Source organism: Symphodus melops, assembly GCF_947650265.1.
Source record: "Symphodus melops genome assembly, chromosome: 11".
Lineage (NCBI taxonomy): Eukaryota > Metazoa > Chordata > Actinopteri > Labriformes > Labridae > Symphodus > Symphodus melops.
In genome coordinates, this window is record NC_136701.1 from 14,191,421 (window position 1) to 14,206,039 (window position 14,619).

At 39.2% G+C, this 14,619-nt stretch overlaps 1 protein-coding gene across 5 annotated transcripts in view; it reads left to right on the forward strand.

Moving 5' to 3' along the window:
* LOC306831120 (actin-binding LIM protein 3-like) overlaps positions 1 to 14,239 on the forward strand; it is a 42,658-nt gene extending 28,419 nt beyond the window's left edge. Inside the window, exons 13-23 of one of the 5 annotated variants that reach the window (XM_079355024.1) lie at positions 16 to 123; positions 1,832 to 1,882; positions 4,608 to 4,745; positions 4,829 to 4,893; positions 5,555 to 5,696; positions 8,990 to 9,019; positions 10,887 to 10,945; positions 11,273 to 11,333; positions 11,503 to 11,510; positions 12,306 to 12,386; positions 12,817 to 14,239. In XM_079355024.1, coding sequence (XP_079211150.1) covers positions 16 to 123; positions 1,832 to 1,882; positions 4,608 to 4,745; positions 4,829 to 4,893; positions 5,555 to 5,696; positions 8,990 to 9,019; positions 10,887 to 10,945; positions 11,273 to 11,333; positions 11,503 to 11,510; positions 12,306 to 12,386; positions 12,817 to 12,930 — 857 coding nt within the window. In that variant the 3' untranslated portion in view covers positions 12,931 to 14,239. The other 4 variants (XR_013780057.1, XM_079355021.1, XM_079355022.1 and 1 more) reach the window with 4 other exon arrangements.
* The last annotated feature ends 380 nt before the right edge of the window (positions 14,240 to 14,619 follow it).

A 14,619-nucleotide genomic window follows, 5' to 3' on the forward strand; every position in this document is an offset into this window, starting at 1 on the left:
GCTGGCTGACTGCAGGCAGTGAGAGTGGCAGGAGTTCACCTTATTGTAGTCAGCCAGAGCCCAGGGGTGCCACACCCACCACCACCTCCACCCTTCAAGCCCCAAAGCATTTCCATGTTCCAGGTAGGAAGTCATCTGTACAGCGACCCTGAAACCCCTTTACTAACCTGCCTACCACCCACCCCCCTTCCCCCCCACCTCCACCACCAAGACTAACCTTTTAGCCTCTGCTAAGACTCCGTATAAATCCTGACCCAAAATGTTCAAGAATGGGCCACAAGTTAAGTTCAGTCAGTGGAGCTGCCACCCAATGTTCACAGGGTACACTATGTAGCATCCACTGGTTCGACTCCTGGTCTGAAACCTGTGATGCATCCCATCCATGAAGGCAAAAAAGCTCAATAAAAAAAAAAAAATGCTCAAAGATTTAGTATATGAATAGGGAATTATCAACAATGATTTTTGTTTTAAATAATAGATTTCCTGTGGGTTTTTTAAAAGCAAAAATCCAAAGTGAGCTTCATTGAGGATTCACTGTAGTCATCTGTTTTATTGGCTTATTTTTGTTTTGAGCTGTTTGTTAAATTGGAAAACAAATGTGTGATGACTTCACTTTTTTTGTTTATTGTGATTTTTAAAATATTTGTCACATTTCAGCTATAGTATTCAGAAAATTCTATAAATACGTTGTTTAAATACAAAACTAAAAGTGATCATGATGTGATTTTGGATGTCTAAACAGAGAAGAGAATGAAGACACATTTTTCTGTCATTCTTCATTATTCTCTTCTTTGACGTATACGCTCTCAACATCCATATTGATTGTGAATTTTCATGCCCCTCCGTGTGCTCTCGTCTGGGTCTCAGATTTATCTCATGGATCTGTAGCCCTTGTATAACACGAGTGCTTTAATCTAACGAGTCCAAGATTGGTTTATTTAAGCATTTCCTGCATCAAGCCCTCATTTCATCAAGTTAATGCCTCTCTCTTCCCCTGAATGTGTCACTCTCTTTTTGTTCTCTTCACTTTTAAAAGCCCTCTACTTTCCCACTGCAAGCTGTGCATTTGGTTTCCCTCCATCATCCCCCCTCAGCCTGCTACCAGTCCATTTCTCACTGTGTGTTCTCCCTCTTCCCAGCTTTTCTCAGGCTGTTATTCCTTGCCAGCCCAGAGACAGCACTCCCCTTCATGCTTCTCAACTCGGAGCAAAATGTATTTGGTGGATGCTTTTATCCAAAGTGCCTTACAGTATCCCGAGTGCATACAAATTTAGCGCAGAGGCCCATTGGGAGTCAAAGCTCTGACTTTGGCATGCTCAGTACCACACTCTTTGAATTATAAAGATTGTATGAAAGTTATAATACACGTTTTTTTAACATTGAAAATTGTTGTTTTTGTTGTTTTCTCGAACTGACTCAACCTCACAAGAGCTACTGTACAAGGTGCCACTTGCGCTTGTCAAACCTGAGTTTCTTCCTCTTCTTCCTGTTTATTGCTCTCCAACCAGCCTCTCCATCTCTCCACCCTTCAACTGCTCTCCTCCCTCTTCTTTATTTCTCTGCCATCTGCTGCTCTTTCCAGTAATAAGCCTGTGACTCTGTAATAATCAGCCTCCCTGCACGTCAGTCAGGCTGTCTGGATGCACAGCACTGCCTCCGCCATAGCAGTTTATTACCCGTTCTGTCAGCTTTATGGTTAAGGAGACTGTAAATGTACACAATTAATTTAGTGGGAGGGGATGAATAAGAAAACTTAGATTAAGCCCATCTCCTCTCCTCTTACTCTTCTACCTCGCTGCAATACTGATGTTGTTGTTGCCTCTCTTCCCAGCCTCGGAGGGAGCCAACATCTATAGGAAAGCCCCCATCTATAAGAGACAAGGTGAGCTGTCCTCACAATGTTGGGCTTTTTATAGCTTTTGTTTGGCCGTCTTCCTGTCAGGCATTCGATCGTTGATTTCTCGTCTGTCTTACATCTGGTGCTGCTCTCCAGCTCTCTCAAAGTAAAGCATTCGGAGGAAGTGAAAGCACTTCACAAGCTCTGTGCAGCAGTGGCCAGTTTATAGAGAGCCACAGAATCATCTGAGGAGACGATCAAGATCAGATAGTTTTGAATGCAGTATTAAATTTTGTTTTCAGCTTTCTTTTAACAGATCAGCAGATTGTGTCTGTGCCCTAGTCTCTTAAAAGCTCTTTTTTTTGGCTGTGAGGCGTGTATTTAAGTTATTGATAAGCCATTTCAAATTGAATTCAAGAATAAAAACTCCAAGCATTCACAGCTTTCAGCTAATTTAATTTGGGCGGTTTCTGCTTTTTTATTAGTTATTTACTACTCTTAGTATAAACTCTATTTTCTACTGGTCTTTAAATATAGCTAACTGTGAAGGTGATTGTTGGAGTGCACTTCATAAAGTTGTAGCTCATAAGTCGGATACATACTGTAGCAAAATGCTTGATAAGCTTAACAAACAAACACATCTGCAGAAACTAAACTAGTGGACCTCCATCCTCAAAAACACAAAGAATCAAACAACTTCCTTTCTATACGTGGGCAAGTCCACCTACTCAAACCCCTGATCAGCACCTGAGGCGGAAAGAGAGGAGGAGGAGGAGAGAGAAAGAAATGAAGCAGATCAAAACAAAACAAACCCACGAGCGGTGTTTCAAACAGTACAGGTGACGGCTACATCTGACTGTCGCCTCGTGGTTTGTAAAGCTCGATTACAATAACATGTTTATTATAAGCGTCAGCCATTGTCGTGCTGTCATAGTTAGATTCTTAAATGAGTAAAAGAATCCATGGGTTTATGTTACCTTATCTAAAAAGGTTACCATTTAGAAACTTTTCAAATGAGAAAAAGAAAACTGTGTGCTACATCTCATTGGAAATCAACATTGGGATATTCCATGATTTCCTGGCAGGGGAAAAGTCAGATTGGTGTAGCCATAATTATGTCACATAACATCAATGTCAACACTTACATCCCCTCGTAGCTAAACATACTCGCACTTAATTTCTACAACTAAACAACCAGACCTGAAAGGGTTCAAGAACAGAGCATCAATCTTTGAAAGTTGTAAGCAAATAGGGGAGTTTATAGATTCCATTGATGCTTCAAGACGTGAAGTAAAACTGTGAAGTAAAAGCGATTAATTTTTTTCCTTTTTTTTTTTTTTTACGTTCAAATGTGATGCACAAGAGTATGTGTAGCTGATCCATCAGAGCTCAGATGGCAGGTTGAACTGAGTTGCAGCTCCTCAGAAACACCTCTGCATGATTTACTCCCAGCTACGAAGTGCTGACAAACCGCTCTCTCTTTTTTTCTCCTCAGTCATAGACAGCAAGCTGGGATCTCTAAGGAGGAATCTGAATTTACAGCATAAATAACTTTTAATATGAAAAGAACATCATGTTTATAAAGTGTAAATTAAGTAGCAAAATGTTTGTCATAGTCAAATCTGGCTGTACCTGAAAAACTACCTTTTGAAAGACAGAGAGTATCAGTACATCAAATCAAATAATTGTTTACAGGATTAAGGTTTAGGTGGGTAGTTTTTTTTTGTTTGATTGGAAACATCAATATATGGCTTCTGTTGGAGATGAAGAATGCATTATGTGTCTGTTTAATAAGAATTTCCAATTGAATGGATTTCTTAACAACCTATTATCAGAATATAAGGCCTTAACATTTCTTGTGTCTGAGCTCACCGGGGTTTCACGATTTGATTGGGCTATTGTTTCAGTAACATATCTAAACATACAAAATGAAAGCCAATGATACCGCTGATCATGGGGCGCACTCTGGAGACCGGGTCAGAATTTATGGAAGCACACTTAAAGCTCTGGTGGACTTCAAATAATTCTTTATTTATATGAAATAAACTTTTAAGAGCTTGAGTAAAAAAAACTTTACTAACTAAATTAGGTTATTAGAGTGTATGAAAAATAGTTGTGAGAATTGTCTGAAAAGACTTTATTGTACTTCTTGAAACCTACAGCAACCCTGAATTTAGAAAAACAAAGAAATCCCTTCCAAATAACAGAACAGATCGCTCAGTTGGTTTTCAAGTTTTTGTTCAGTACAAGATTGGACGGTCAAAAACCAAAAATTCCCTTTCATGAATCCACATTATCAGTCCAAATATTACTCTCAATATATGACATCTCTTCAACAGTGAATAGTCCTCTATGAAATATCAGTATTAACGACATAACAACATTTAGGTCACGGCCTTATGTGTCTTTAAATACTTCATGTCCCTGTCTTCATCTCCCTCATTCTGGCTTGCTTGCTGAAAGTTGTGTATCAAATCCCATAACGTTTCCTCTGACATCTTTTCTGTTTTCCTTCCCCTTGTTTCTTTTTGCCCTGTTAGTTAATGCACTACTTTGTTGTCTCCTGCGTAAACGCTCGGAAAGATACAAAACATTTAAAACGGCTACATCAAACTAACCTCATTACTTTTGAACCTTCCTCCATTGTAGACTTTTCACTTTTGAGAACCTTAGCCTACCTACTCAATAGGCCTGAAAATACTTGGGCATGGGAAGATTTTTTTATTTCTTTCTTTAATTTCTAATTTCTGATTTCATCTCTGTCATGTAGACGTATCTGCCTCGCAAACAGCCAATAAGACTAAGACCAATGAGAACCTCCTTAACTCCAGTCGCCTTTCCTCCTCCAATTGCAACAGCCTTTATCACTCGGACTCCAACTACTACCCGTATACTGGCTCTCCTAAAGGTATCTCCCTTTCTTTGTCTGAAACAAATGCTTCTGTATTTCCAGCAACTGCTACAATTTTTCCTACATTTTTCCCCCGCTAGTCTCCAGGGTGAGAAGGTTTTCGTCTGGAGGAGAGGAGGATGGGTGGAATCACAACATAAACAAAGTAAGAAAGAGAGAGTGTCCTGCTTCTTTCTTCGATATATTTTAGGTGGTGTTAATATTTAATGAGCAGGTTAATTAAAGGCTTCCTGTCAGGCACACCCTCTGGACATGTTTCAATTAAATCTTTTCGTCTCATTCTCATCTGTTTCTGTCCAGGCAACAACATTCACTTTGTTCTGTCTAAAAGTTCATCCATTATAATCCATCAACAAATGATGAATTCCTCTATCCAAACTGGTATTCTTCCTTCAATAGGGATATAAAGATAAATCGTGAGGCAGAATTATAGGGGTCAAGGTTCGAATTGGTACTCTGAAAAATGAATCTCAGTGATATCATGAGTGTCAGCAGACGTTATCGTGGAAGCGTTTTTGCTTCCCAAGACAGAAAGATGAAGGTTGACAGACAGGACAAAAACCGTGTGCAAATATTGCAAGACAATGAGGAACTACTCAAAAAGCACAACCAACAGGATGCAGCATTTAATCAACAGCACAGTGAGAAGCTCCAATCACCTCCAGATGCTTTTAAAATAAATTGTGAATTTTATTGTATCGTGAGTTGAGTGAATTGTTACGTCCCTAATCAATACATATGTCCATTTTCCCTAACTTAATGTCCATTTAAAACATTCTTCTTCTCCCCTCCTCTCCTCCCTGCAGGGAATTGGCAGAATGATCTTAAAGGAGGAGATGAAGGCGCGGTCAGGATGTTATGACAATGACCTGTGGGGGAGCAGACGCAGTTCGCGCTGCAGCAGCAGGGAGGCGCTGAACAATCTGGGATTCACCTCCCTTAACGGATGTAAGTGTGTCGTCCGAGATGTGTGCTGCATCTGTTTTTAGTTGTTCTTAAATGTGAATGATGAATCCTTAACATCACTGTGTGACTGTTTCTGGTCCATGTTGGCTGTATTGTATGTAGGAGTCTGTAATCGTAGCAGCTGCTCAACTGTACTTTGGCTGCTAATATCTGACAAAGACCATGCTAACATGCTTATGTTTAGAGGGTATGATATGACCATGTACACCAGAGTAGTTTGCCTAACTAGCATTCTAGTGTTGTTTAGTTGAGTGGTGAGGACTGAGCTTGGAGTTGAAGGTTAGAGGATAGGGAAGAAGTATGGTCAACTTTATGAGAGAGGAAGAATTGTGTGCGTCTTGTTGTGATGCTGAACAAGCCTTGTTGTGGTGGGGGCGGGCGGGAGGGGTTCCCACTCCTGTATTAACTCTCCCATTGATCCCATTCCTCATTGCATTCAGCACATGTGAGGGTGAGACAAAGATGGAGAGACCCCATGAGAGAAAGAGAGAGAGTATTTAAGTGACGATCAAATGGGAATAGAGGCGAGGGTGTTATAACAGGATGAACAGAGAGGCAGAGAGAGAGTGGACAAGATATAGTGAAGTACATTTTAAAAGGAAAGAAAAGACAGAGTGAGCAGCTAAAGCAATTCGGAGCAGTTCACAGAAGATGTACGACATGAAGCTGAGAGGTAAATCAGGGTCAGAGGGCGGTGGCGGGAGATGAGCTACAAGCACAGCGAGGTCAGACAGAGAGAGGTGTGGATAATGTTTGTGTTCAGCGCTGTGGCTTTATAGTGTCTGCTGTTATTACACTGATAAGAAAAACTGCCCAGAGGTGTGTGCTAATCTATTCTTCACATGAGGCTAATTCCAAATGAAGGTGTCCACAGTTTTAGAAAAGTGGCATCAACTCCAAATGAATAAGAGACTTAATTAAGCTTAACTGATTTTAGCCAGTCGAGCACTCTGAGCTCAAGGGTAGCAATGTCCATTAACTGGTCCCAACTGAAAGAAATCTCAACACTGTGAAGGATTGCTTTGAAATCCCTGCATCCACTGAGTTAATTCAACAGACTTTTGTTAAGCTTTGACCTCTTACCTTGAAATTCACATGTAGTTTCTACTCATGAGTTGGTATTAATTCTGATGGAAACATTATTTTTTCCACAATCATATTCACGAGTGGGAGGGTTAATTTCTTATTGTTATGAATTGGTGTCTTTGAATTCAGTTTGGTGACTTTTGGGGGTTATTTTAGTTATCCCTCAGTAAATCGTATCTCCTCTGGTCATTTTACATCTCTTGAGTACTTTTTATTGTTTCATTGAACCTTCAGCTTGAAATGTTAAAAGTCACAGAAGTGGCGGCTCAGGCGCCCCCTCATCCCTTTCCCCCTGTGAACTGTGCACAGTAAGCCCATTCGGTTGGACATCCTATTAATAACTTTGAAGAGGATTTGTCTTCTCTCGCTCCACTGTATCAACATTAGCATTCAGTTTGTCTAATAATTTAATTTTTGAAAGGTACCTGCAAAAGTAATGCCATCAAGGCCAGTTGTATCTGCTAATGCTAATCAGCATGTCTTAGCATAAGAACAGGCGTAACTCAGACAGTGAAGCTGTTTAACAGTTCAGCATCATAATATCGGTATGCTAGCATTGTCATGATAATGCCATAATGTTACACATTTAGCTTAAAGCTACTGTGAGAAACTTCAAGCTGAACTGATTTTGTTGACCCCTGTAGACAAAGCAGTACCTCTTATCTCTTAGCTGTCAATACTTTCTAAAAAGTCTCACTGTTTTTTTTATTGTCAGAAGCTATCACTTACAGTGAATGTTCTGCTGAAACTGTAAACAAGGCATTTCCAGTCTGTGTTTCTTTGACACTGACTTGGGGGCAGCTGTGACAGGCATTAAAAAAAGAAATCTTCAAACTCTGTTTTGGTTTGCTCAGATTGAGGCATCAGTATTGATTTCAGTCGGTTTCATTACCGACTAAACTCCTCGCAGTAGATGTAAAGCACCGCTGACTCTCCAGACCTGATGCCATGGCTGACTCTAAGTCTTATTACCACGACTGTCAATGACAAAATAAAACCTCTCTACTACATTTCATATTCCATCATGTTTGATAAAGACAGCCAACAGTTCATCAATATTGCATTGTGCAGTGCTACAGTATACGTCTGCATTTTTTAACATGAGTGGTCTGATGCTGCATGACTGCATGTGCCCATGCTGCTCCATATTTTATACGATGTGTAGGTCTTCATGGCGATTTGACTGCATGTTGGTACTTCAGGGGGCATATTTCACGCAGCTAATGTTTTAAAGATGTCTTCCAGCAGCTGGCATCTTTTATTTCCCTCCTCCTACAAACTCTCTGTTTACTGTTCTGTGCATATACTGTTTGTTATATGTTTATCAACCCCACAAAGTAAGGTTACAGATACTGTGCAGGTTAATGCAAGACAATAATATGCATTGTGTGTAACAGAGCATGTATGCAACAAGTCCTCTATATCTTCTTCTGCATCATCATCACATTGGGTTTTTCTTTCTGCACATATAGTTTCTAAGTTCAGCGTACAGGACACAAAATCTGATCATTCCCCGCCAGTTGCTTAGTTGGAAGACATCCTGTTAACTTCTCTTCCTTAGAGGTATTCAAAGCTGGTGTCGATGTTAATAAACGCTAAATGCAAACAGACGAAGCAGACGTTACAAAAATGTCAATGTGCCAATCATGTCCCTGTTTATTGTAAACATTGTCCACAGATGGACATCTTTTGTCCTGACTTTTTCTGTCCTGTACGAATTGATTGTTTGTTAAAATGTTTGCTCCAACATAGCACTACTGGATCCTCTTCAAGGTGTTTTCTTTAGATGTTAATTAAACTGCTTCCACTTTTTTTCTGCAATATTGTAGCAATAGCACAAGTGGTACGTGACTTTAGTGTGGGTGTTTTTAATTTGTTTTTAGGTGTAGAGGGTCATGTAGTCCTATATTTTTATATCCTTAAGCTCTTTTGTGGAGTTAATGTTTCTGGGATCTTTTCAGTGTCTTTTTAGGTCAACGGAAAATATTATATAATCTATATTTTTATCTTGTTTATGTTAATGAAACTTTCCAAGCCCAGTGTTAAATGATCTATTCCATGCCGCAAGCATTTGTAAGTGATTAGATTGTTATCAACTGTATCTGAGGTGGATTTAATATGCAAGAGTGTTTGGAAGAGGATATTAATATGTGCATTTTCCTATGTTCTGCCCCCCCCCCCCCCCCCAGCTCCCAGGTCGCTCCACAGTGTAGACAGCGGTGAGTGGTCCATCAGTATGTTTGATAATCTGTGTGCCACCTTCCCTGTAAACCCTTTATAACTTCTACTGCGAGCTCGGAGTGGGAGATGGTTGTCAATACACACACACACACACACACACACACACACACACACACACACACACACACACACACACACACACACACCTTTTTTTCTTTGGTTAAAGGTGGGAAGGTGAGTGGTCTGAGGCTTATGCCTGTATTTATCAGCTTTTCTTCAGCAGTAGCACTTATCCCACAGGATCACTGACCTGAAGCTCTTTCAGCCATCTGTTTCAGAATCTATACTCTTACACACTTTTAATTGTTAAAATATATATATATATATTTTAAGAGCTCAAGTTACCCACACTCTGCCACAAAATGCCCTCTGTGTTGCTTCATTTTGTATAGTTTGTGTTTTTTGGTCTCCTTACTATCTCTTTTATTGCTCTCACATGGATATTAAAAAAACTCAGAATGTTGGAATTATGTTAACATCCTAAAATGTCATTGCTGTTCATGCAGACTGATAAAATCCCATGCTAGAGTAACAAAATAACTGATCAGTAATAGAAAGTTGTTTCATTCACACCTTTATATACATCTTGGAGAGAGCCATATGTGCAGATGAAGTTACAGCAGACAGAAATCTGCTGCATCACATTGTCTCATAACAAGTCTTAAACATCTATTTAATATGTTGTTTTCATTTCATACCAGAGAGACAAAAACTGAAAGAAAAGGTGCACAAAGCAGAGGAGAAGGAGGAGGGAGAAAAGCGAAAGAGTTGAATTCATGACAAAGTCAAGAATTAAGAATGAAAGTAGTGAGAGTTGAAAGAAAGGGGAGTCAGCACGTTAGTGTGACTCTACTGCCCTCTGCTGCTGCTACTGCAGCAGTGCATATCACAGATAACGTGATCCCGGAGGATGCTGATGGTTACCAATAGCTACATGAAAGATGCAACTATGTGAGAGGAGAGACAACAACTTAAAAAAACGATTTATGTTGTTTGTGTGGGGATTTGGTCTTCTTGGGTAACAAAAATACAACTTTTCTCAAATCCACTGACCCTAAATGTTTGTTTCTTCACACTTTCCACAAGGGATCAGATTTATGTTATTTATTTTGTAATTATGGTGTAAATTGCAATTCATGTTTTACAACTGGCCTCACATGCACTCTTAGTTGATAGACAAACACAATGTCATGTGGGTGCATTGCAAGCAGCTTTGAGGTTTACAAAGCAGATACAGTATTTTACAGGAGAGCTGCTGCTTTGAATTTTTATACAATATTTAAAATGTTTCCTCAAAAACGGATGACAAAGATGTTAGACATTAATTTGAGACAATGTCTCTTCGTTTGATGATCGGAAAGCACTTTAACTTTTCTTTAGTTTGTATTTGACTCAACCATATACCTTTGTTTACTACAGTTCTGCCAGTTTATTGTTAATTAAAATATAAGCTTTACAGGTTCCAACAGACTGAACAAGTTACCTCTAACCTTTACGGAAGGTAACCAGTGATGTAAAAATACACTGCCTGATTAGTGGTCCTTTTCACTGTCTGAACTTGGATGTTATTTTTATTATTTAAATAGCTGTTCTATGAATATGTAAAAAGAAAAAAAAGGAATCTAATATTTTACTAAAGCTGAGAAAACAATTGAGCTTCCAGTAGAACTATTCTTCAATTACAACAGGCAGATGAGACCTCTGTGAAGTTACTTATGTAGGTTTATAAATGAAAGGTTTTTAGTTTCAATAATGAATAAGTAAAATCTGTGATATTCCAACTACTTGACTGGTTAGTGTCAGTTCTGTCTATTCATGATTATTTGTTTATGTTTGTTTTTCCAGACTCGTACATTACCAAATCGTCATCGTTGCCAGGCTACGGCAAAAATGGAATAAACAGGGTGAGCAATCGTGATGAAGGGTTGTGTAAGTGTGTGTGCGTGTGTGTGTGAGATTGAGAGAAAATAAGACAGACATGGCCATTCACTAAGCCATGAGCTATGGTAAAGTCCTTCACTCACCACTGAACCTGTGAAATTCATCTGTATACATCCACTTCCTGAGGCCAGCAGAATCGTTAAGTGAATAAACAACTGATGTCACTTTTGCATGAAAGATTTTCATCCTGTAGGGCACTTTGCTTGAAAATTTCACTTCATTATTATGATGAAACAAATATTCATTGTCCATATTTACTGTATTAAATAGATCTTGATGTGTTCTTGCAGCCTGGGAGTGCAGATTATTACCAGTATGACAGCAACAACGCAGTTAATTGGCAGATCAGAGGTAAGCCCATTGTGCAAATCTGCTTATCCCAGTTCCTCCTGTCCTCTCCAGATTTACCTCCCCTCCTGGTGCATGTCAGTCAAAGTTATTTGGAGTGTAATAATTAACAGAACACAGATGACACCAAATGTTAACATATCTGACTCTTTATTTTCTTCTTTTCTTTCAGAATACAAGGTAAAATACCAGCGAACTGTTACTGAGCCAGGGCTAAAAGGTCTGGATCTATGGATTATAGATTAGGATGATGTGTTGCCTCTTTAAAGTTCCTATTGCATGGTGAATTGATATCACTCAGTAACACCCACTTCCTTTCAGCGAAAGTTGTGAAGCTGTCTGACTCATTGCATTGACAGCAAAGTGTAAGAACCAGACAGAGACAGAGGGTAACAGCAACAAACAACAGGGTTTGTGAATTTGAGGGAGACGAGACCAGTCCTTCCTGTGTAGAAAAACCTGATCGGAAAATGTTGATATTTTTCAGTAGTCAGAGTTATTTAAAGGGTTTAGCAGCTTTTTTAGAACCCTTGGAAAGTAATAACACCTCATGTAATATCAATGTATCTCTTATACGCCTTGATATTTTTCTTTCTCCCACTGTACATGTACTATTAACATCAAACAGTCATATCCATTAAGTTAAGCTGTGTTTATAGCACTCCCAGAAATGTTATATATTCCTCACATCTCATCCTTTTATGGGTTGTTGTAAGAAAAGTAAAAGCTGCTACTGTAATCTGTAAATTTAGCCTTAGCTGTTGCCTTGGTAATGGTGTAAATGCTATTTTGGCCACTTGAGGGTGACAGAGAAACTTCAGCATTTTTGTCACCTTGTCAGTCTTATTAGTTAGCAAGTTGAGCTTTTAGTAAACAATATGACAGGCAAAATTAGTGAGACACACTTGAAAGAGAATCTGAATCTGCCAGATTTACAGTTGTTGAGTTTGAGTTGTTGTTGTTTCTGTGTGTTAGATCTACCCATATGAGGCTCTAATTGTGTCAATTAGAAAGCAGCAGCGTATCCCAAGTGATGTCGACCGAGCCAGACTGGAGGTAAATAGTTCTTATAATATATACTTGAATAATTGATATCCTTCGGACAAAGACAGCCCAAAGTGTAATAGAGGCAAAGAAAAGAGCTTAATGTTGTACAACATTCACCACCTTAGATTTTATTGTGTTGGCATGCTAAAAGTGTCCACTTAGCTCTCTTTAAAGTACAGCTAAAACTGGTAGCAAGGTAAATAGTTCTCTGGGGACCATGAGCACCTATTGAGAAGTTCTTTAAAACACATTCAGTTAACATATTTGAATGTGTGCATCCCTGACAGGTCGACATACAAAGCAAGGCTATAGCTAAAAAACTGTTTCTGAGACAGACAGTGATTTGTTGACTTCATTTGACACTTTTTCATGTTAGTATGCTCATTAGTTAGTAACAATCACTTGCTCTTATGCTCTAAAAATTGTTCTGTCTCCCCAGCGTCATCTCTCACCAGAGGAGTTCTACAGAGTTTTTGGCATGTCCATGTCTGCCTTTGACCATCTTGCTCAGTGGAAGAAGAACGAGCTGAAGAAACAGGTCCGACTCTTCTGAAAAACTTAAGTCAATAGAGGTGCTCTACCCAATGCAAGTCCACTTCCAGCCATTAGTGCATTCTGAAGAGAAGCCTGATGACCCAATATTGACTTTCTGTCTCTGAGGAACTGGCCTAAGTAAAAGTTTTTCCCTCTGAAACTGTTGGCATCCTTAACTTAGCAAGCTTTAACTTATGCATACTTGGACTCCATCAGCACTTACATATGAAGAGAGCCAACAGACCAGAAGGAAAAAAAAAAGACGGACTTAAGAGCAAGGAAAAATGAGAGGGGATGAAGAATACTGGAGCTGGAACAGACCAAGAATGGATGAGGAGCGGGATTGGTTGGCTGATTCTCCATCTCCCCCCAGCAGATGGCATTGTGTTTCCAGGAGCATTAGCAGGGCAGGTGAAGTGTTAGCTGGAGGACTTGGTACCAGATTGATAGTCTACTACAGTGAGTCGAACACCAATTTAAGCCTAAAGTGACGGAGGTTGATCTGAAAAGCCTTTTTGCTGCCTGAAAGACCGACTAATATGTTGCTTATGAGAAAAAAAACCCAAGCTGTGCGGACAACTGTGTGGTCCTCAACATTAGGGGTTTGGACACGACACACATAGTGTTTTATAATGTGTTAATACTAAAATTCAAAGTTTTGAATTACAAAAAGATTTCTTTTTGTAATACAGGCATGTGTTTGATTTTAATGTCAGTTTTTCTGGAGCCATATCAGCGTTGGGTTCTTCTATTTGATCCGGGCAGAATGTAAGGCCACTGAAGTGGTCTTTGAAATGTGATGCGTCATGGCTCAGAGATGTTATAGTTAAGTTTAGAAATCAGGTTTTGGTACATACCTAAAATATTCGTGTTTCCTTTGTCCCTTCAATGAAATCATAGTTTTTTGGCAATTTATACCTGCAGCTGCACCCATGAAGGTGCTGGATTATCTTTATGCAAAATGAAACTGTCTGTGTGTGTAATTCCAGCAAATTTATAATTGAGGGCTTTTAATGGATTTGTATTCCAAAACCCTCAAAGAACTATTCGGTAAAGACAGGAATTGGGGAGATTTAAAGAAAAAAAAAATAGAGCAAAGAAGGCTAAAAGGGAAAGGAATGTATACAGGTGTGACGGCAAAGCCAAGAACTCCCTCAGATATGTTAATCAAGAGTTGACTTGAATGTAAAAGATGAAATATTGTTTCCTGCTGCTGCAAAAACTGGTACCACAAGTGTGCATGTGTTTTCAGGTCTTAATTTAAAACATTTATAGTATGCAAAGCCATGTCAGCCACTAGATCTCCTGAATAAATGTTTCAGGCATCACGGTTTATTTTGTATTTATTTAAAATGTATTTAACCAGGAGAACCTCTTTGACATCAACAATCTCCTTTACAAGATTGTCCTGGCCAAGACCGTCAGCAGCACAACAAAAAGATACAGAAATAAAACACAATATTTACATTTCCTAAATCACAGAGCACAAAGTCTTCAGTCAAAACATCTACAAGCTGAATCATCTTCTTCCAACTCCTTCAATCTACTTTTAAAAAGATTTAAAGAAAGCCGCTCCCTCAGACCCAGATCATCCGGAGATTCCAGGTCGCAGGAGCAGCATACCTGATATGCATCTTTGGAACAGACAACAACAATAAGTTTCACATAGTAATGTCCTTGTTCATATAATCAAAGAGTGCAACTCATG